The 21,617-nt window shown below is 38.1% G+C and overlaps 1 protein-coding gene and 1 long non-coding RNA gene across 2 annotated transcripts in view; one reads left to right on the top strand and one right to left on the bottom strand.

The window, feature by feature from the left end:
• Nucleotides 1–1,860, top strand: part of LOC141764392 (uncharacterized) — a 64,064-nt gene extending 62,204 nt beyond the window's left edge. The window contains exon 2 of the long non-coding RNA XR_012593261.1: nucleotides 1,828–1,860. This is a non-coding gene — a long non-coding RNA (uncharacterized LOC141764392). The remainder of the gene's footprint in view (nucleotides 1–1,827) is intronic.
• On the bottom strand, nucleotides 1,541–20,968 carry mnd1 (meiotic nuclear divisions 1 homolog (S. cerevisiae)). Its single transcript, XM_074629612.1, has 8 exons — nucleotides 20,817–20,968; nucleotides 19,457–19,522; nucleotides 18,460–18,517; nucleotides 15,986–16,134; nucleotides 14,340–14,414; nucleotides 14,042–14,156; nucleotides 5,082–5,126; nucleotides 1,541–2,592 (listed from the first exon to the last, which is right to left on the bottom strand). The coding sequence occupies exons 1-8, from the start codon at nucleotides 20,817–20,819 to the stop codon at nucleotides 2,486–2,488; spliced, it is 618 nt and encodes a 205-aa protein (XP_074485713.1). The 5' UTR covers nucleotides 20,820–20,968; the 3' UTR covers nucleotides 1,541–2,485.
• Nucleotides 20,969–21,617: the final 649 nt, after the last annotated feature.

Raw genomic sequence — 21,617 nt, 5'->3', positions numbered from 1 at the left:
CTGCTTGATACTACTACCCCACTACATTTCAGGGGGAAATATTGTACTTTTTGCTCCATTACATGTATCTGCCAGTTATAGTTAATAGCTACTTTACAGATTAAGATTTTACATTAAAAACATACAATAATCTTATTATCATTATCAGTGACCGGGCCATATTTCTGCAGGACCAGTACTTTAACTCATGATACTTTAAGTACATTTTGCTGATGATAGTAATGTACTTTTACCAAAGTAGGGTTTTGACTGCAGGACTTTTACTTAATGTTACGCAATGTTTTTCTTACATTGTTGTATTGGTACATTTACTATTAATTTAGTAAAAATCTGTATTTACCCTAGTTGAACTTTGAGCATACCTTAAATGCAACATGTAAGCATCAGTTTAGTGTTGCATAATCATATGTCTTTCTTTTGGCCTATATTTTAGATTAAGTGAAAGTCTTTAGTCAGCCTAATTATTGCATTGTTGATCTCTTGTGAAGACAAGACATGCTTAACCAAAGAAGCTGCAATTAACAATAGTCTTTAAGTGAGTAACAGTGAGGTAAAACTATGCACTGCCCATTAGGAAAACTGACATTCAGCATGTCAGACTCATAGATCACTTAGGACAGGTCGGACAGGTACACACATGAACATACACACTCGGTTACTCTTCTGAGGGTGTGTCAGCTTCACCAAACAAAACAAAACAAGCTAGGCATTTAGAATATTTTTTTTTGTTGCTGGATCAGTGTTGCTCCAGTCACCAGTACACTTCTAATAGAGAGCTTAGTGTTGCCACAATGAAGAAAAACAACATGTAAGAACACAGACATTTGCAAATTATCCTTATCAGTATAAATAACTGAACGTATGCATTTGGAAGCATTATAAACAGGAAGCTGCCATCACTTTTAATCAGTAGGCAGGATACATATAGGTCACATAACATTTGTCTCTTAATACTAACATGTTCTTCTTTAGTGGCGTAAAGATAAATATAACTTGCATTAAGCAACATTATAAATAAAATATAGTCATGAATCAACAGAGAACATGTTTGCATATCATTCATCTACTGGAAAGAAAACTAAACTGATGAGTAAGACAAGACGAGCACATTTGACATTTAAATCAACAAACCCAGCAGACACACACTGGCCTCATTGAGTAAACACAGAACACAACTACCTGTTTTGCATCTGGTTTGACAGAGAAAATGGGAGGAAAATAAGCTGGGAGATAGTCATTCTGGACATGTCACGACAACAGTGTTCCTTCCTTTTTTGTTCATACAGAAAGGGAGTGTGCAGCTCTGAAAAAACATGTTGTGCTTTTAAGACAGATTTCTTCAATGTTTCAATGGTCATTTCTAAAGAAATTAAAGCACAAAAGATACATAGATTGCTCCGCTATGTTTTAGATGAATTAGGGCTGTCAATCGATTAAAATATTGAATCACATTTATCTGTTCAAAATGTACCTTAAAGGGAGATTTGTCAAGAATGTAATACTCTTAACAACATGGGAGTGGACAAATATGCTTGCTTCATACAAATGCATGTATATATTTATTATTGGAAATCAATTAACAACACAAAACAGTGACAAATATTATCCAGAAACCCTCACAGGTACTGCATTTAGCATAACAAAATATGCACAAATCATAACATGGCAAACTGAAGCCCAACAGGCAACAACAGCTGTCAGTGTGTCAGTGTGCTGACTTCACTATGACTTGCCCCAAACTGCATGTGATTATCATAAAGTGGGCATGTCCGTAAAGGGGAGACTCGTAGGTACCCATAGAACACATTTCATTCACATAAAAAAAAGGCTTATAAAACTCAAAGGGACATTTTTTTTTTTGCAGCATAAGAAAAGAGGTTCTGCAAAAAGTAAATGCACTTTTAATATTTACAGCACTTGTACACATAACATATCCTAAACATATCGTCTGTAATTTAATTCTCCTGTCAGTGCACTTTTTGTAAACGAAGAGTTTTTCCTTTTCATCTCAGCAAAAATAAAAAGTAGGAAAAGAAAGAGCACAGGGGTTTGATTCCAAACCATCTGTTTAAACCATACAAATTAGATCACTGGCTGCACAGATGTGTTAAGTGTTGATTCCGTTCCATCATCAACTTGGGCCTCTCAGTTTTCATGCAAACAGGTGTCCCAAAAGTCAGGCTGCTCAGTTGTGTTCATCACAGAACCCCCTCACCCTTCACAGCCGCTAATGCTTGGTGCTGCTCTTCTCTGGTTGCACCAAAGCAACATATCGGCTGATAAAGTCCATCTGCCACAGTCAAATCACTGATATCTGTCCGTATTCTAAGCCCATAAATATGAATCCTGGTGCATTTATTTTCACTCTAATACACAGAACATAAACTAGAACTGCTGACACCAGGTATACTGGCTTCAAACTGAAGCTTAAACACTTATCTTTTTGCTTATTGTGAACATGAATGCTGGTAGAAAAAGCTGGCAATCAGTCCATGTAGTCGAAATCCTCTGGGATCCCAAAGGCTTTATTAATGCGGCTGTCATCAAAGGAGAACTTCTTCTTTGTCCATGACTTGATGGAAAAAACATTGTCTAAAAAAAGAAATGAATATCTTTATTTAACGAGCCAAATTACAGTGATGCACTTGCCCCATAGTATTATATAGCAGTCAGTCTGGGGTTATGAGAATATTCTTGGACTAGAGAATGATGGTTGAGTCCAAGGACAAACCATCCGTCTCGTTGCACTTATTTGGGCTGAAGATTTGATTAATACTTCCTGAACGTGGAACATTTCCCACCAGTGACCGAGAGTGAGGGCACTCTATGACAAAGCTTCAATTTGTGATGCAGACTGCATTTGTGCACCAGTATTTTGCATAAAGATCTTGCTAAGTGCAGATTTGATACCATATATCTGTCAGGTAAAGCTGCGCATGAGAAGAAGCAATTTCAGTGTGGAGAAATGTCCCTGATTGAAATGTAAAATTTAATTTTTTGACACCTTCCCTCAACCATCAAGAGGAAGTGGAGTATTTACAATATGCTATTTAGTACGCTAAAACAGTATGTGAGATTTTTTAGTATGTCCGAAACCTTAGTATGAAACCAATAGTACGCAAATCAAGCGGGGCAGCGCGTACATGAAACCTGCCTTGGCGGAGGTCTGTGCTCTCCGAGTGCACTTCTAGTTTTAGATTACTTCAGACTTTGATTCTCACAAACCGTCACTTTGGTCACATGAGGTTGGCATGGGTTACCATGGTTACACGTCTCCAATGATGACGAGTCTACAAATTGAAGTAAAGCGTCTTTTAGAAGTGATTCACGAGTCAAGCTGAAAGCTGTGGATGTGTCACCCATTTAAAGAGTAAATCAAATAGCTTGCTGCAGATTAACAACACAAGTCTTATCAAGATCTTAAGTTAATAAACTCTGAGTCATGCTATTAGTAATGCCTTTCACTTGAGTCCTGCAGGATCACTCCACTCCAGTTTTGATATGACGACATGCAGTTGAAGCGCGAGTGATTAACTGTGTCAGGGCTTGTACAGCATGTGATTCTTTATGTGCGGGTGTGTCTCAGTGTGACGTGGATACAGGTTAAAGCCACACCACCTAGTTTTTGAGAAGTACTGCTGTCACAGAACAAGCTGCAGCCACAGGCAATTCAATACATTAAGTGGGGTTGTTACATAAGCCTGCGGGAGTCTGTTGTGAGAAGCTAAAATAACACCAGCTACAGAGCAAGAAGATTTGGCTTTGCTGGGTTGATTTTAGGGAGTAACAAATTTGTTAAAAATGCGGATGATTGACAGAACTGACGGAATTGTGCTTGTAGGACAGCTGAGAACGTTACAGCTGGAGGTAAAAAAAGAAAACATTGTACTTGTTCTAAGACAGCTGTCGTACACAGTACTGTGAGGAGGCTCTGTAAGTATTCGTTTCGTAGTGGTAGTTCACCCCAGACAGATGAGGGTAGTGCAAGTCACGGAAGAGGCAGACATGACTCATATAATTCTATGGAAGTAAAGCAAAAATGTGCCAAAGAAAACTGACGGAGTGACTTTGTCGACCAGTTTCAGGCAATGTTGACCTTAAAGAGTCAAAACACCACAGGCCCGACTGGTTACCATGATCCCCGCAGGGTCAGCTGTCTCCAAGGTTACCGCTTAGGTCAATGAATGCACACAGAGCGTCTAAGTGTTGACTGCAGCGAGGTGACATGCTGAACACAAAGTGCCCTTACAGCTGGAGTTATTTAAAGAGTAATAAATGGAGTGAGACCTGCCACAGGGAAATTTAAGATATTTCTGTACTGCAACTAATGGTTACAGCTGCAAGGATCAGCAATCAATTAGTCGATTGACAGACAATTAATTGTTTGAGTTATTAAGCATGGAAAAATGTTCTCTGGTTCTCTGATTGAATGGTTTTCTTTGTCATCTATAATATTAAACTGAATATCTTTGAGTTTTGAACTGTTGGTTGAATAAAATAAGCAACCTGAAAATATCCCGTTGGGCTGTTTGACATTATGATGGGCATTTTCACTCTTTACTGACATTTTATAGACCATAGTTTATTAATTAAAGGAACAGTGTGTAGGATTTGATGACATCTAGTGGTGTGGTTGCCACCAACTCAGTATCCCTTCACTCATTCCTCGCTCAGAGGTAATCCTTACCGTAATAACACTATTTTAGGAGCAACGGAAGTCAGACGGCGGCAGGCAGTACCACGGTTTTGCACTCTGCGGCTCACGTTACCGCAGATTCACAAGCAAGAACTACGGTGGCCTTCAGGTAACGTAAAAACGCGATAGGCTCTCTCTAGAGCCAGTATTTAGTTTGTTTGTTCTGGGCTACTGTAGAAACATGGCGGAGCAACATTGCGTACTCCGTCAAGAGGACCCGCTTCCTATGTAGATATGAAGGGCTCATTCTAAGCTATCGGAAACACAATCAAAATAGTTGTCGATTCTTTTTCTGTTGATCAACTAATTGATTAAATCAAATAATTGTTGCAGCTTGATTCCAGACTATGAAATGTGCATGTATTAAAAATATAAAATGACTCACCTGTCCACCTGGAAACAGCTTCTTTTGCTACGACATTTGACTTTCCTGCAAAACACAAATGCATTATCATTATGTGCATTATACAATATGTCTGCAATGTGTGTTCAGAGTGAATTATTATTTACATCAATGGAAGGAAAAGACTATGGGCAATGAATTAAAATGTTAATGTATATTTAATTTGATCAGATAAATGTAACATTATTCCCTCAAGTCAGTTTTGCATTTATTGCTCAAAACAAGACATCAGCTCAGATCTGTGATTAAAACTTAAACTTAAACTACTGGACAACAAAGCCATTTAAAAAAATCAACAGGAAAATGAGTCACACTTAATTACGCTGTGTATAACACATTTTGTGACTCATGTTTATGAGCAAGACTCGCATACTGTGCAAATGTATAATAGGCCAAACAAATAAATACTTAATGTGCAAACCCAGCTGACAAGAGAAAATGTTTTCTGCAACAAATGTACTGCAAGTCCAGTAAATTGAATTAAATAAAACTGTCACAAATCACTGAACACAAGACAGAAAACATACTAGGAAAGTAGACATAAATGAAGGTCTGCAGTAAACAATATGCTTTATGGAGGAAAGTGTGGTCAGTGATGTGATGGTTGGGTAGCTGCAGCCATACTGTATGAACAAGTGGTGATTTAGTATTAAATTCAAGTGGACGGTTTAGCCTACACCTCCCCTGCAGCTGTAGCTGGAAAGAGCCCATTGAGAAACCTGAACAATGTGCTCTAACTGGATAGCTCTCAAGTTTTAAAGCTGAAGTAGACAGGTTGGAGCAAATATGATTAAAAAATCATGTGCCTCTGTGTCTTCCGCTGCTCCTAATAGCATCTGCAAGATTTCACAGACCGGAGGAAAACAACCAATCAGAGCCAAGCTGGAGCCTTGCCGTCTCTGAGCAGCTGTCGATCACTCGCGAACTCCGATCAAACGGTCAAACTAGGCAGCGCTGATCAAATATGAATCAATATTCTGTTACTGTAATGTCTATTTCTCGCCTCAAATGTTTTCAGAAGCATCTTGTAGTGTACTGTTTAGCTGTAAAATTAGAAAGTTTGTGACCCGACCTGATCCATGTTGAGATCAGTTGAGGAAATACCAAGCACCGCCCACCAGCTGGAGCAAACTTTCTCTGTTGAATGAACAGCCAATAGGAACGCTCTCTCTCTCTGAAATGACCTGATTTGCCAAAGTCTCCCGTCATGGGCTAGATTTTTTTAAGCCTGAAAACAGAGCCATGAGGAGGTGCAGAAGTCTAGTTTTCTCTCAGAACACTTGAATTACAATATGTTGAAAGGTTATTATGGACATTTTTGCCCAATGATGCCAAAAACGTTCTGCCTACTGCAGGTTTAAGTGATGTATTTGGTGACCCATAAAACTGGATCCTAAAACAACAGCAGGTAACATCATTAAGTTGCTAGGCACCTGGAATAATCGCTTCATATAATAACCTTTAGTTGAATCCATATGAACTATCAACAGACAACTGGGCCGCCCGCGGCATCCTTAAATCCAGCCAATATGAGCTTTTTAAGGCCAGGCTCAATTTACAGCAGGTTTGGCATATTTCTCCGATTTGTGCTTCAAGAAAATCAGAAGAATGATTTAGTCCACGGACTTGATCAGTAGCAATGTCACTGACTGTCAGTATTTCATTTCAGCACTTATGGAGAAAGAAAACAATGAAAACAAAACATTGATGTCTACAAAAATAAATAGCAGCTGCAAGTGGGAGGGACTGAGTTGAGTAACTTCTGACTCATAGACCTGTAGATGTGTTAGCCTAGATGACTAATAACTGGCCAGATGTTAAAAGGGCATCCTTTATATAATCATATAAATTATTAATATATACAGCATAATAAATATAATGCACAAAATAGTACACATCCACTATTAAATGATGCCACAGTGTAACACACAGTAGTTCGCTACAACCTGGACATAACAAAGGAAGGATAAGAAAGGAAGGAAAGGAAAGACGATCACAATTTGCTAAACAAGTTATTTAAGAATTCTAAATAATTAAAAAAAAACATCAATAAACCTGTGTACTGTTGTGGTTTCCCTTTAATATGGTTTTAAATAAGATGATAAGATGAGAAGGTGTGTATTTGTGTCCAACTTTTTAACTTCCTCATTTATGTCATACCTGCTGTGCACATGCCGGTGGCTGCGAAGCATTTCAGGTGTATTTGCCCTTCCCATGTTTGGTGTTTTTCAACCGCACCTTTTACCACATCAGCTTACTGGTATCTATGGGTGTGGTAACAATTGTCGAACATGACAAATGGACATGGACAAATCCAACTCAAATCAAAATGATTACTGGCACTGATGTTTTCAGTGGTAATTACAGTGAGCATGTGACACTTACACGCTACAAACCACAAATGTAGTTAATGTGTAATTACAGTATGTGGGTGTGGCAACCACTATCAAACATACTCAGGGCAGATGACATCCGATGCACAATAATTAGTACATAAAATAAGTAGTGTGGCCGGTCTGGCAAAAAAGTAAAGGAAGTAAGCCATACTAAAGCTACCCTACTTTTGATTGTAGGATAATTAGGTCATCTCTATTGTCCCACTAGGGGAAATTAGTTTTGCAGCCAGGGTTTACATAAAAACAGAATACAAAAAGACAACATCAACACAATAAAACAAAGGTAGAGAAGGGAAATGAAAATTTGTACCAAAAAAAAAATATACAATAGTGCAAATGTGCAAATTGTGCAAGGGATGTAGCCAGAGTAGGGCTGCAAAATGAATTGAAAATGTATTGAAATATGGCCTAATGCAATTTTCAAATCGCAGGAAGCGCAATATTTATTAAACGTGAAATGTGTTTCAAAATACCATTTTAAATTAAATATTGTGGCGCTTCAGAGATGTCCTGGCCTGGCCTACACATCATATACTACAGCCTTAAGAAAACATCTTTGTTACAGATCCCTGCAAAAACACATAATAATCATATTAAATGTGTTTTTCAATGAAATTGAGAATAATTATGTAAAGATGACCATTCCCTCTAACATCACATATCATATCGCAAAATCGATCATCGACCTTCGGCCTAGGAAGCTCTGGTACCATGTACACTTATGAGCATCCTTATGTTCGAATATGGTGTTCGTTATGGACAGTCCATGACTAGCACAGAAGTCCAGTAAAAAACAACCACTCGGGTTTAGATCAGGGAGGCCGTTCCTCCCAATCACGCCTCTCCAGGTGCCTCCATTGTTGCCCACGTGCTCGTTGAAGTCTCCCAGCAGAACTATGGAGTCCCCTACTGGAGCCCCATGCAGGACTCCATTCAGGGTTTCCAAGAAGGCTGAATACTCCGAACTGCTGCTTGGTGCATATGCACAGACAACAGTCAGTTTTCCCCCCCTGGCCCCTTGCCAGACTAATGTATATAAAAAAAAAAATGTAAGTGTAAAAAACAAAGTGTTTGATGACTGATTTGGAGGTTGATTACCATGGCAACGGTCAAAGCTTCGAAGCATTTTGGTCAGCCCTACAGTCAAAGCACAGTTTGTCATTTCTTGAATGACCCTTTAGTTAGAGTTCTTGACTGACACAACTTTTAGAAAGAAAAGCACATATTTACCTTTTAAAAGTGCGTTTCTAGCCACTATTAAGTCATTTGTATTATTCATATTATGAAAATATTATTATTTATCGTTCAAAAGCCCTTTCCTAAAAGTCCTCAAATGAAAAAGTCATCAATGGTCAACCAGTGGTGGAATAAGTAGGCTTCTCAGATCCTTTAATCAAAAGTAGTAATGCCACACTTTACAATTAAAATTCCTGCATTGAAAATGTCACCTAAGTAAAAATACATAAGTATTATTGGCAAAATGTACTTGCAGCACCTTCACCACTGGTCTCAACAGACATTTGCTTTAAAGATGATCTCTGAACTAATGAATATCACATCTGCGTCAACAGGTCTGAGCCCATTCTGCACATTCAGTCCAGCCCCCTCAGCAGTAGACATAACATAATGTAATACTGTCTGTGCATAGCGGCACACAGCTCTCAGACCACAATTCAGGTTTCACTGGGGGGAGATGGTTATCTCTATCAAAGCTGTGTGTGTGTGTTTTTTTAAAAAAAAGAAGAAAGTAACACCTGTTGGCAGTGAGACTGAGAGACTGAAAGTAAGATTTCTCTGTCAGACTAACTAATGGGTTTATCTGTTGAATCTGGGTGCATTCGTGATCTGTAGTCCATTATATACAGTAACTTTCACTATCATACACATGCAAGTCAAAGCAGAACATATACAGAGATATATGAAATTTTGTCATAGCCTCAACTTACAGTGGAGACAGATGTCAGTTAATAAATAGGAAGGCCCTGGATTCCACATATACCCCTGAAATAAAGATAAACATCTAATATTTCTGCCCGATTTACAAGATCATACGACCAGTATGGCTGAACATTTCATACTTAAATGTCCTATTTACATTTGTCAATATTTCAAGAGGATTTTTTTTTCTGTTTGGATAGCTGTTGGACAGCTGTTGCAGTTATTAAGCTTGGCAATAACTTTATCACAGACACCAGAGGCTGAGATTCTGCAGACGGTCCAACAATTTGATCATGAAGTTATTTCTCTGGTGTTTTGGCACCAAGCTAGAAAATACTAACTTTTGGGTATTTTGACATATCTACCATACAGTGTAGAGAACATTTAGCTGCAGCTGTAGTAAAAAAAATATTATACAGGGTTGGAAATTAACTTTTTTGTCTTAACTTTACCTACCTGAGCCTCAAAATTGAGCTTAATTTCAATTTATTTCAAAAAACCCAAATGTCTGATTTGGGTTACAGTTAGTCAGGAATATTTTGCCTGCATGTTGTTGTGATTGTCAGTAGATCGACGAGACGTGTCATGCTGGAGTGGAAAAAAACAGTGTGTGCAGACTAAATGCTTGCTTGGTGTAACACTGGGAGGTGCAGGTAAACAAACCAGATCTTTTTATGACACCACACATGTCACATGTGTACATACGGTAACACATCTTCTTTACCACAGGTCAGCAGTAACATGAACTCAAGGCAGTATAGGATTTTTGTAATACCACTAATAGCTGTGTGCATTGTGTGGACATACTATAGAAGAGGTGCGTCATGGCCAGTGGCCTTGCCTTCGTCTCTTTAGAAGCTTTTAACCTTTGAGCTGAGAGGTCAGAGGTTACACGGTTCATTTAGACCGCAATTAAAGCTTAGATGCAACTCTGAAGACCAGAAAAGAAATACGTCTGTGGTTCAGCCAGCAGGAAGGTTCACACCGTTCACTACGTCTTGTATTAACATGTAACCAGTCTGTGGTTCAAGCTGAAAGGTTAAAACTGACATAAGAGCGTATCTCAAATGCATCTCGACTGACCACTTGTGACCATTTTTCATTTCCTCTTTCCCATTTGTTTTTAACCGTGAGAAACTGTGACCCTGCTGCTAAACAGACTAAATGCATGTTTGTTCTCAGAGGTATGATTAGAGACGAGGACTCCTGTGACCAGTTACTGCACCACAAAAATCATGTCCCAAGTTGTGTGACAGACAATTTAACTGTGTTCCACTGTGTTTGGGAGAATTGTTGGTCTATACCAGGGATAGCCGACTTGGTTGCCCGCAGGGAGCCAATGAGTCACCTGCAGGGCACGTTCTAAAAATAGCATGAGTCACCGGTAGAGTTCGGTCTAGAGCTGCACATTTGCCATTTTTTTCTGGTTGGCAAAAGTTGAACAATGTTCAGTTTGGGGCAAAACGCTGCGTTTGCCACTATCTTTTTTCACCCAGCCGTCCAATCACAGTGGAGGAGGGGCGGGAGATATACCACAAAGACCAACGGTCACATCCTACATGGAGCCCATGAGTGCTGAACAACAACAACACGATGTTTCTTCGCGGTCTCTCCTCTCTTTTTGCAAAAATATCTAATAGTGATTATTTTGACTGATATTACATTTGCGATATCATTTGCGATATTAGACGGAACGATAATATTAATTTTTTTGCATTATTCTCATTTTCATTGTAAAACATAAATGATTATGGTGTGATTTTTGCAGAGATCTGTACTAAACAAATGTTGATGTTTTCTTATAGGATATGACTATATATCTAACTACTATCTATCTATCTATCTATCTATGATGTGTGGACCATGCAGAAAATCTCTGCAGCACCACCATATTTCATTTAAAATGGTATTTTGACAAACATTTCGCTTTAACAAATATTGCGCCTCCATATTACGATTTCGATAAAATTTCGATTCATTGTGCAGCCCTAGCTCCAGCCTTCCCTTCATACACAGCTAGTACTCTACCCTGTGCTGACATTTTTATTTCCACGGATATTCCGTATCATAGCAACCAGACACAACCAAAGCTCTCGGCTGAAAAAAGCTGTGCCTCCAAAAGCGCTCTCTCAGCTGGGCGCTTTCAGAAGAGCACCTGTCGTTTTCAGCTGGGAAAAATGTGACAAATGTGATATTGTATGACTTTCAAATGTTTCTGTTAAAAACAGATTAATTGTTGAGATTAACAGAAAAATCATTACATTTGCGTATATATATAACATGAAAATTAAATGATTAGGGCTGACCTGAATGCCTCGTAGCTTCGACCATTTCCATGGTAATCAACCTTCAAATCAGTATTTGAATGTTTCGTTGTATTTTTTTTTATACAAGTATGTCATAATATAGTACAAATCCCCAAAATAGCCCATTAAATAAGGAATAATCCCACAACATTATTCATTATTCATAGTCAACATTCATTATTATTAGTTATTCTCAGACTGATATCGCTGTTTGTTGTGGATAGAGGTGCGTTTGTGTACAGTAGTACGGCAGCAGCACTGTCCTGGGCATGAAACGGGGGAGATGGAGACTGACAGACAGAAGAGCATGTCAGCCTGCTGCGCCGCAAAGCTTCGAAACCCAAAAAATGGTTTTCGGTACAGCTCTGGTGAGGAATCATTAACAGTAATAAGTGAACATAGACAGACAGTCTCCTAATAGGCCTATATATAGCCTATAAATATTCAATATTTAAAGGTAAACCAAGCAAATTTAAATTATTCGGGAAGATTATATCAAACAAGTAGCCCTCCATATTACGCTCTACCCTTCAAGTGGCTCTCAAACATTTTTGTGGCCCCTGTTATATACATACACTATAAAGTTGACTGTGCAATGCAGAACGGGAAGCATTTGCATTCATGTGGTGATACTACATAATATGAATGTGGTCACATGAATTTAGCTAAACCTTTAATGCATCTTATTTAGAGCTGCCTGAACATCCGAGATAACGTTCAGTGAAATGTGTGAGGAGGGAATTTGAGGGTGTATGTAAGTATGTTTTTTCCACATCCTGCTCGTTTATTTTTAGCACTGTGAGTAGGTGATTTTGACAGCTGGCCAATTCTATTGCAGCACTGGTTATTGGAGGTTTTTCCTCACATCAGTTTCATTAATGTACCTACAGTACACGAATGTCTGTGTTGGATGAATGATTCGCTGAATTCTTGGTAAAAAAGAAAGAGAAATGTTAATGTCTGCCAACTGTACCAGGGTCTTATTTTTATCACTCCTATATTTGACAGTTTGTGGGAGGCTGCACAGAAATAGTCCAGCTCCTACTGCACCATTCTGTGTTCATTATTGGGTGTGAAACCACTTATTCATGGTCGTTTGAGTCAAACAGAAACTCCTCAAGTTGTTTGTTTCTTGGACGTTGCCCAACAGTTTCCTCCGTCTCTCTTCTTAATAAGAGATACTCACTGGATGCAAAAATGCACCATCTGCCTCAATGAGCCACCTGATGTTGGAATCCAGTCTGCATCTTTTTCTTTTAGAGCAAAAAACACTCAAAGCTTCCAGCTACAGTCGCTAACTACAAGCTTACTGCCAGATGATTCTATCAATTGTCAAAACCTCACACAAAATACACGTTACATAACACATGCAAGATTTTAAATCCAGTGGCAACAATTGATTCAACCATGTTAGATATGCACAAGACAAATCAGCACATCAACAAATTTATTTTTTTGTACTTTGCCCAAATTGGCTTTGTACTCGAGGTGCTGCTTAGCTACATCACCAATGTCATGGCTCACTCAGTTACCAGTAAAATGGAAGCTTTTGTGCAATGTAATGCAATCCAACTTTGTGAATATTGTAACAAAATGTTGAATATAATTTAATCTTATACACAAAGACTGTATATAAGAGGTGGACATAGTCTCAGTGACGTCAGCCATTGGCTTGTGGACTGCCAATTTGAAGCCTCTAAATCGGCATTTTGGCCGTCGCCAAGTTGTTTTTTTGCAACAAGAAGTGACATGGGAGGGTGAAGCTAAATACAACCGAACGCTGAATAAAAACATTTTAGGTGCTCAAAAATGTCACAAATACCATTCATGAACTGAAAACACACTGTGAAAGGGTTAAAGTTGTAAGGCGAAACACGGAAAACTCCCAGACCGACAGCGCTGTGATAGTGACCTGTCAATCGCAAGGTAACCACGCCCTAAAGCATACCCTGCTTTATGCTCTATTTGACTCTAAATGGGTCCATAAGTTACTAAATGAACATCATGCTGTATTGAAGAAGACTTGAAACTAGAGATTGAGAATGCAAGTTTAAGGCACTTCCTTATTGCCTTCACTTCTCAGACCCAGTGGTTGCCCACTGCTTATATAATTTCATACCACACCAACAGCTCATAAATGATCGTAGAGTTTAATCACTACCACTCTGATACATTTAAAGAGGGAGTTTATGATACTGGAGGGGGGCTAGATTTCTCTGGTCAGTGATCGCAGGTCACTTGATTGATGCTAAAGCTTAAAATGGACTTTTTGAAAAAACAGTCATGTTGCATCTGTACTCACTCATCTCCTCTACGACCTCTGGGTCACATTCTCTGTACTTCTCCAGCTCGGCCTGCAGCTGAGTTCGCTCCTCTCTCAGAGCCTGCAGCTCCTTCAGCAGAGAGCTCCTCTCCTTCTACACACAGACAGAGATGTATTTTATAAGTGTTATTAACATAAACATGTATTTTTATCACTTTATGTTAAAAAATGTGATGTATTTTATAAGTGTTATTTACATGAATTTTTATCACTTCATATTATAAAAATAGATATATTTTTCCATACAAGGTGTGGAAGCATATGAAAATATTCTTACTGTATCTTGACGTCCAACTTTTTCTTTTTCAACCGCTTTCTGTACAGACACTTGCCGCTGCTTTGATTCAGAAATCTTTAAAGTAAAAGAGTGTTACATTAGTCACAACACCAAACTGCTACCAAGGAAAAATAAGTGGACAATAGAGATTCTCCTGTATTCTGCCATAAAATTAATACTATATTTGAACATAAAAGTGGTGAAACAGTTACTGAGGTTAAACCAATAACCTCCTGAACTCTTGAGCACATCTTCTACCAGAGAGCAGAGGCTAAGCTGCCCTTTGTAGCTTTTAACTGCGATATATACATGATTAAAATCTTACTTGCTCATGACTGCTCAGGGTTCAACATTAATGTTTTTTTCACTTTCCGGCCAGGCATTGTTTTATTTATTAGCGGTTATCAAATAAACACAAAGACCAAAGCTGAGCTCATAAACTTTGTCTTTACCCGCAACCATTTTGTCACGAGTGCCCGATCCGTACTGCTTGTGTGCAACTCTCAACAGAGATGAGAAGCTGCTTCCACCATCAGCTCCAGAAATAAAGATGCATTTAATAGCTTTAGTTGCTAGATTTATTAGCCCGATGTGGCATTTTACTTGACCCGGCAAGAGGGCAATCCTTATGGTGGAGCCCTGACTGCTCACCAGTGCATTAGAGGCTAATGGTTTATTGACAGTAATAGCTAATTATAGTACTGTAAATTGCACTGTTAAAGTACTTTGTACTATTAGTAATTATACTATAATTATTTTGGCAGAAAGAAAGGAAGCTGTGTTGTAATTTGTTTGTAAATTACACTTTAACTTTTTCATATGTACTTTACAGAGCCAACAGTCATAATATTAAGCACACAAATTTACATTTCTGTGTTAACAGATAATATAATTTTAACCGTCACATACCAGATTACGAGTCTACAGTTAATCTAATGATCATCTGCTGTGGCATGTCATCCATGCCTGTACATTGTAATGCTTATGGTATAATCACATGTCATTGTTTGGTGACAGATTGTTGCTCTACATCATTTAACTTCTGTCCTAGAAATCTGGTGGCCATCATTCTCTGAGGAGTCCCCACCCCTCTCACCATCTGTCTGCCATGCAACAGGAGAGGGAAGTGGGACGCATCACACACCGAGAAGACGAGCAGTGTCACTTTCTGTGACAACAAATCTCTCACAACATGGGAGATTCTCAGTTTTAAATTATATAAATAAGAAACATCATTTTGTTTTTGTATTTGGGAGTTTCTCTGCTTATTTTGAATATAAAAACTGTGAAAATAAAATGAAACTAAAAAACACACTAATTGAAAAAAATCCATCTATAATTAAACCACTACCACTTCCCTTTTTTCACTTTCAATTACCAGAAGCACTTTCTGGGCTGTGCTTATCATATGCTGACCTCATTTACTGTAAACTACAGTGAGCAGTGTCTTCTTAAAACAGAACAAACAACCTTTGGTGTTCAAACCCATCTACTACTTTCATAAAATATAGGTGTTTTAATGGGAAAAAATCCATTATCAGCTCTGGAGAGATGATGTATAGAACAAGATGTTCTGTGTTCATTGTGTTTTAGTAACATCTGCAGCTTTTTGAGATATGAGGTCGTTGTTTTTAGTGTGTTCTCACCTGGCTTTGCAGCTCCTCTAGTTTGCGCTTGCGAGCGTGCAGGGCCTTGCTGGGAAAGGCCCAGTAGTAGTTGGATGTACCCACTCTTTCACAGTCCACCATGTTGTCGTCCACCAGGCTCTGCAGTACGTCCTTCACTGACATGGGAGCTGAAAGCAGCAGAGAGGGGAGAGCACACCGCAGTCATTCATTTTCTATCATTACACTGCCTTCCCCCTTCCCAGCACTTGATGCTATTTGTGGATTATTGATTTGATTTGTGGGCGACTGATTTACAGTAGAGGCATGACTGTTATAGCTTGGAAGGCGATACACAGTAAATGTATCTGATGTTGGGTATAATATAATAATAGCATTCTACTGAGGATGTAAAAAATACAGGTCTCCTTTATACTGTTGGTGAGGCTTACCACTCAAATGTTCACACATCTTAACCCACACATCTGCAGCCTATCCGGCCGTTTTATGCTTATCTGAGAGAACATTGCATGAGAGGATGTAGCAGAGCAGGAGCTCCATCTTGAACAGTGTCAGCGGTGAAATATGATACTCCCACACATTTGCTCAGTCGGTCCACTGTGAAACTGAAAGAGCCTATCTGCTATGTTAAGAGCTGAGCTGTGCAGAGTCCTGAGAGGATGTTGAACAGAAGCAAAAATAAAAACGAGGATCGAAAATGAAAAAAAGACTCTGGATGGATCGACCAAACTCTGTATGTGCACGACTACAGAGCTTGTTTTGTTGCTGTTCATGTGATTCAAATAGCTTTTTGAACCCTTTTCAACTCCTGTATTTTAATGGTTACCAGTATGTTATTACCACTCTTTTTTTCAATTTAGCTGAGATCACTCCCTTGGCCCCTTTTCTCACATGTTCTCCCCTTCTACAGGAAAATGTGCCCATTACGCAGATCTCTTGTCGCCCCCTCCCCCCATCATTCAGCAACTACATCATGCCCAAGTAAGGGGGACAAAAACATGTGCTTTTAATCACAGCAACACGATCCAGTTTCTCCAGATTAATGTTATGTCCACTTTAAAACAAAAATCCCTCCTCAGTTCACCCAAACATACACAACATAGCTTTGTTCCTCTGCAGCACTTCAAAATCCAAGTTTTATAAATGTTCCCTCGATGCACATAATGTCAGGCTTTGTGTTGACATTGAGGGAATGTGCTTAATTTAAACCCCAAAGCTTTCAACAGTTCTCTGCACTATGTGATTGCTGCCCTTGATAGGTCTGGTTCTGCTTATACAGACTAAATACAGTTAAGATGGCAACAGCTAGTCCTGGTTGCCATGGTCGTCATGTTGCAAGCATGTCACCACAATGTTTTCAGGAATGCAGTGCCCGTTGACACTGACTGTATGCTCTTTGGAAATAAAGCTGGATTTTTACTTAAAAGACCAAGGCTGCATCCGAAATCGCATACTGTGCACTACATACCCAATAGGTGTACTATGGTTCAACATACTTTTGTGTGAATAAACAGCAGTATGTATCTTTTCTGACGCACTGAGCGATAATTTACGTCGTCACTTCATGAGATCCTCCTTGCCGGTTGGAGACGTGTCACCATGGTAACCCGTGCAACCTCATGTGACCAAAACGTCAAAAACAGAAAGTCTGAACTAATTTAAAATATATATTACGCCAAGCAAAGTGAAATCTTATTCTTACACTTAAATTGAAGAGTTGCTGATGTTACAGAGGTGTCCGTCAACGTCTGTTATGAACGTTGTCGTCACTACCGCATTGCACTGTGGAATATTTATGCCACCGTAGTGTCCAGCGTTTGCGTACTGTAATATTACACCAGAAAGAGTATGCAATTCAAGTAGTGTTGGTTTCATTCTAAGGTTTTGGACATACCGTTTTAGCGTATTAAATACCATGTGAGTATCGAATTTTGGATGCAACCCATTGCTGGAATTCATACATGTTTAATTCCATTCATTACTCTTTAACCACACTACAGTTCTATTCATATATATATTTTTTTATATCAAACCATACTTTTTATATCTTTGAATGCTCACCTGTTGAGGTATGTGATATATGTATTTTCTTTCATGACTACATATTTTGCCAGAGTCATACATTCTGAGTTGTCTTAAGTTGTGGTTGGCAGTTCAGAGTGTAAAAGTGCAGACTTCTCAGATGAAAGTGCATGTTCAACTAAAATGTAATGCAAATAGCTCTATTCACTGCTGATTACCACTCACATATCTGCAGATTGACTGGAAATATGAGGTCAGTATGGTCAAACAGTATGGTCTATGAAAATATGAGAATAATCAGTTCATAATAATTAAATGTTAGTGCATGATGCTTTCCTGTTCAGACTCAGACTCCCACATTCACCATATTTTGTTAAGCAGGCAGCCAACCAGCTGGACACAAATGAACAGACCATTTAAAATTCAGTGTTAATGACGTTTCTCTTGTAAAACTGTTGATCAACATTACTCACTTATGCCTTTTGACTTGGGGGCGATCTTCTCAATGTCTTTCAGCTGAAACACATCTTTCTACAAAGAGAATGAGAGAACATTTTCAAGGAAACACATTTGTTTTTATCACAGTATCATACACAAGGGACCTACAGTATTTAACACATATCAAAGTCGGTGTCGTTATCTAAGCTTCTGGCTGCACTTTATTTGGGCTTTCTGGAAATTAATAAAACTGATATATTTATGGATTTATATGTTTCATTGTTTTAAAAGATACAGTATGATGATGACTTTGCCAATCCAGGTATTTTTATTCATGGATTATTTTAGGCAGCCTAAAAATAATTAATTTACTCTACTTTTATTTGCCTGATGTTATCTAATTGTATGTTTAAAATGCTCTCTTGTAAAGCACTTTTAAACAATGTTTTATGACTAGTGTATATATATATATACATATATATTATTAACTAATCACAATTACTTCATTTGCAAGAACTTAAACTGTATCTTTTTATTTAACATCGTCTAATCTGACTTTGTTGGGCCAGTTTAGTTATGAAAAGTACTTATGTGGCTGTTGTGTGTGCAGATGATGTGTATGTGTATAAAAGAGAGACAAAACCACATGACCCAGTGTTGCATTTATTCTAAGAACAAACTTTGTGTATCTGTTGCAGGTTTTTAAAATTAGAACACAAAACTTCCTCAATGTCACTAGAGTATCAAGTCATTACACGTCCATTTATGCTTTAGTAGCAGTTTGCATGTAGCATGTTGGCTTTTGTCTCCTTTACAAACAGTGGGCAGCCTAAATCAATACTAGTGACATTAAAACAATACTCAAATTGTGTGAAAGAAAATAAAACACATCATACTACTGACAAGTATAGTGATTAGCTTTTAAATCCATGCAGTCACAGTGTAATCGAGACAGCACAAAGGGGATATGTATGGAGGCCTCATATTATATTGACATGATTCTTACTCTAAACCTGCAGTGGGAAAACTCACCGATTCAAAGAAAATCTCCATCATGCGAGTTCTCTTTTCCTCCAAACTTAATCCTTTCTTCTTTGACTGAAACAGACAGTTATAATATAACATAAGGTCTGGATCATTTCAGTAACAGACAGCAACTAATACGCCACTATATTACACTGCAATAGAATAATATGCAAGTTGCAAACACTGGTTGATTGCTTGAATAATTGCATTTCTGTGTGAAGATTTCCTAGTATTAATCATGCAATAAGGAACAAAACATGAACATGTAACAATACCCATCTAGCATTTGCAGAACTTTAAAATATGCATATTTGCATATTTACACTTGCGATCTGTCCGGCTCCCTTGTAGGTCTGACCAAGTACCACCCCCCACCCCCATTTCTGCCCACCCACACACACCATGCGCACACACACACACACAGTTATAATTATATATGACCTTCGAATTAACTTAAAACATTTTTTCTTTATTATTGTTATTATTTACTTATTTATTTATTTATCTCACTTATTATTGTAAGTGTTGGTATTATTATTGGTATTGATATTATTATCACAACCTCATCATCATCTTTATTATTATTCACATTATTAATATATATGTGTATGTGTATATACTGTATTATATATATATTTTACTCATTTATTTTCTTATTGTTTTGTCTTTGTTCTACACAGAAAAGGAATGATATCTGTATGTGTGTGTGTAGATATGTGTGCATGTGTACAGTATATGTGTTTAAGAGTAGATATATGTTATATGACCATTTAGCCTCATTCAATGCCAAACACACACCCATTATCCACATCACACACACACACACACACTTCAACCTGCTTTTATCCCCTTGTGTTGTTTTTTGTACTTTGTTATTTGTCTTTCTCTGTATAATATATTTTAGTCTTTTTTTATATATGTCCCTGCACATGTCTTCACTTGTTTTGTAATCACTTTATAACACAATAATAAAAAAATGCATATCTAATAGAGGTTATCACTGCTGACTGTGGGGCTCTTTATTGCATTATCTACTGTATACATCTGCATCTACATCAGTGTTGTTGTAATACAACTTCCGACCACCAGAGGCAGCACTGAGCAACACTTCACTAGAAGACGAAGAAGAAAATATAAACGACTTGCTAATCTTTTACATAGGTTGCTGCAGACTAAAGGAAACTATTCAAACTCCATTTGATTATGTCATGTTTTTATTATTTTACACCTGCCTGATACTATCTATTGGTGACGTCACTGCCGGTTGCTAGGTAAAGCTGTTGCTACCGTTAGCTAGGAGCTAGTTTGGTGATGCTACTGAGAGCACTATCACATCAACTGCAGGTAAAGGTGAGCGTCTACTCACCATATTATGACGTTGGCTGTACCAGCAACGTCCACTGACATTAATGTTGTGCGTTATAAGATGTAATATAGCGATGTTGTTGTGTTTTTAATCCAAATAAGACAGATATAAACCGTTCAGCCAGTACTGAATTTCCCGCGGAAGGCTGTCACGTGACGTCACGGGACTTCTGCTGCCTTCTTGAGTCCTCGTAAATTCCAAATGCCCAGGTCGCTGATTATTATGGGGATGTAAGTTTAATAACAAACTGTTGATGGTGATTGTGCTACGTTTATTCATTTTAAAAAGCTACTAGGCATGTAGATTATTTATGCTGCAAGGTCACATGTCTGCCGCAGAAAAACGGTTACGTTTTACCACCGTTTTAGTGTGTTTTTCGCTTCCGTCGTGATTATTTCCGACTGTAAATGAAAGCAGCATTACTTCATTGTGGTTTGACTTCATGACCTCATGATTACCTGACGCCCTCTGCTGTCTAATAACATGCATTGCTCAGATAGGGACAGGACTGCATAATAAAAGGTCTTTATTGTCATTAAAGTTCTGTAGGTCTGCTGTTTTACTGGGAGACAACGACATGATTTACAATGTGCTGTGCAGACTAATTATATGATGCTGTGCAATAATTATATAATTATCTGATGGACACTTTGTGCAATAATGTGGCAAAACTGTCATCTCATCAATATACATATTGTATTTTTATATTTTATATTATTTTATCTTTTTTATATTTATATTGCACTCTTTTTTATTGTATTATCTTTTATATTTTTAATATTTATATTGCACTCTTGTTAT

This window comes from Sebastes fasciatus, chromosome 3 (genome assembly GCF_043250625.1).
Source record: "Sebastes fasciatus isolate fSebFas1 chromosome 3, fSebFas1.pri, whole genome shotgun sequence".
NCBI lineage: Eukaryota > Metazoa > Chordata > Actinopteri > Perciformes > Sebastidae > Sebastes > Sebastes fasciatus.
This window is presented reverse-complemented; position numbering and strand designations above follow the sequence as displayed.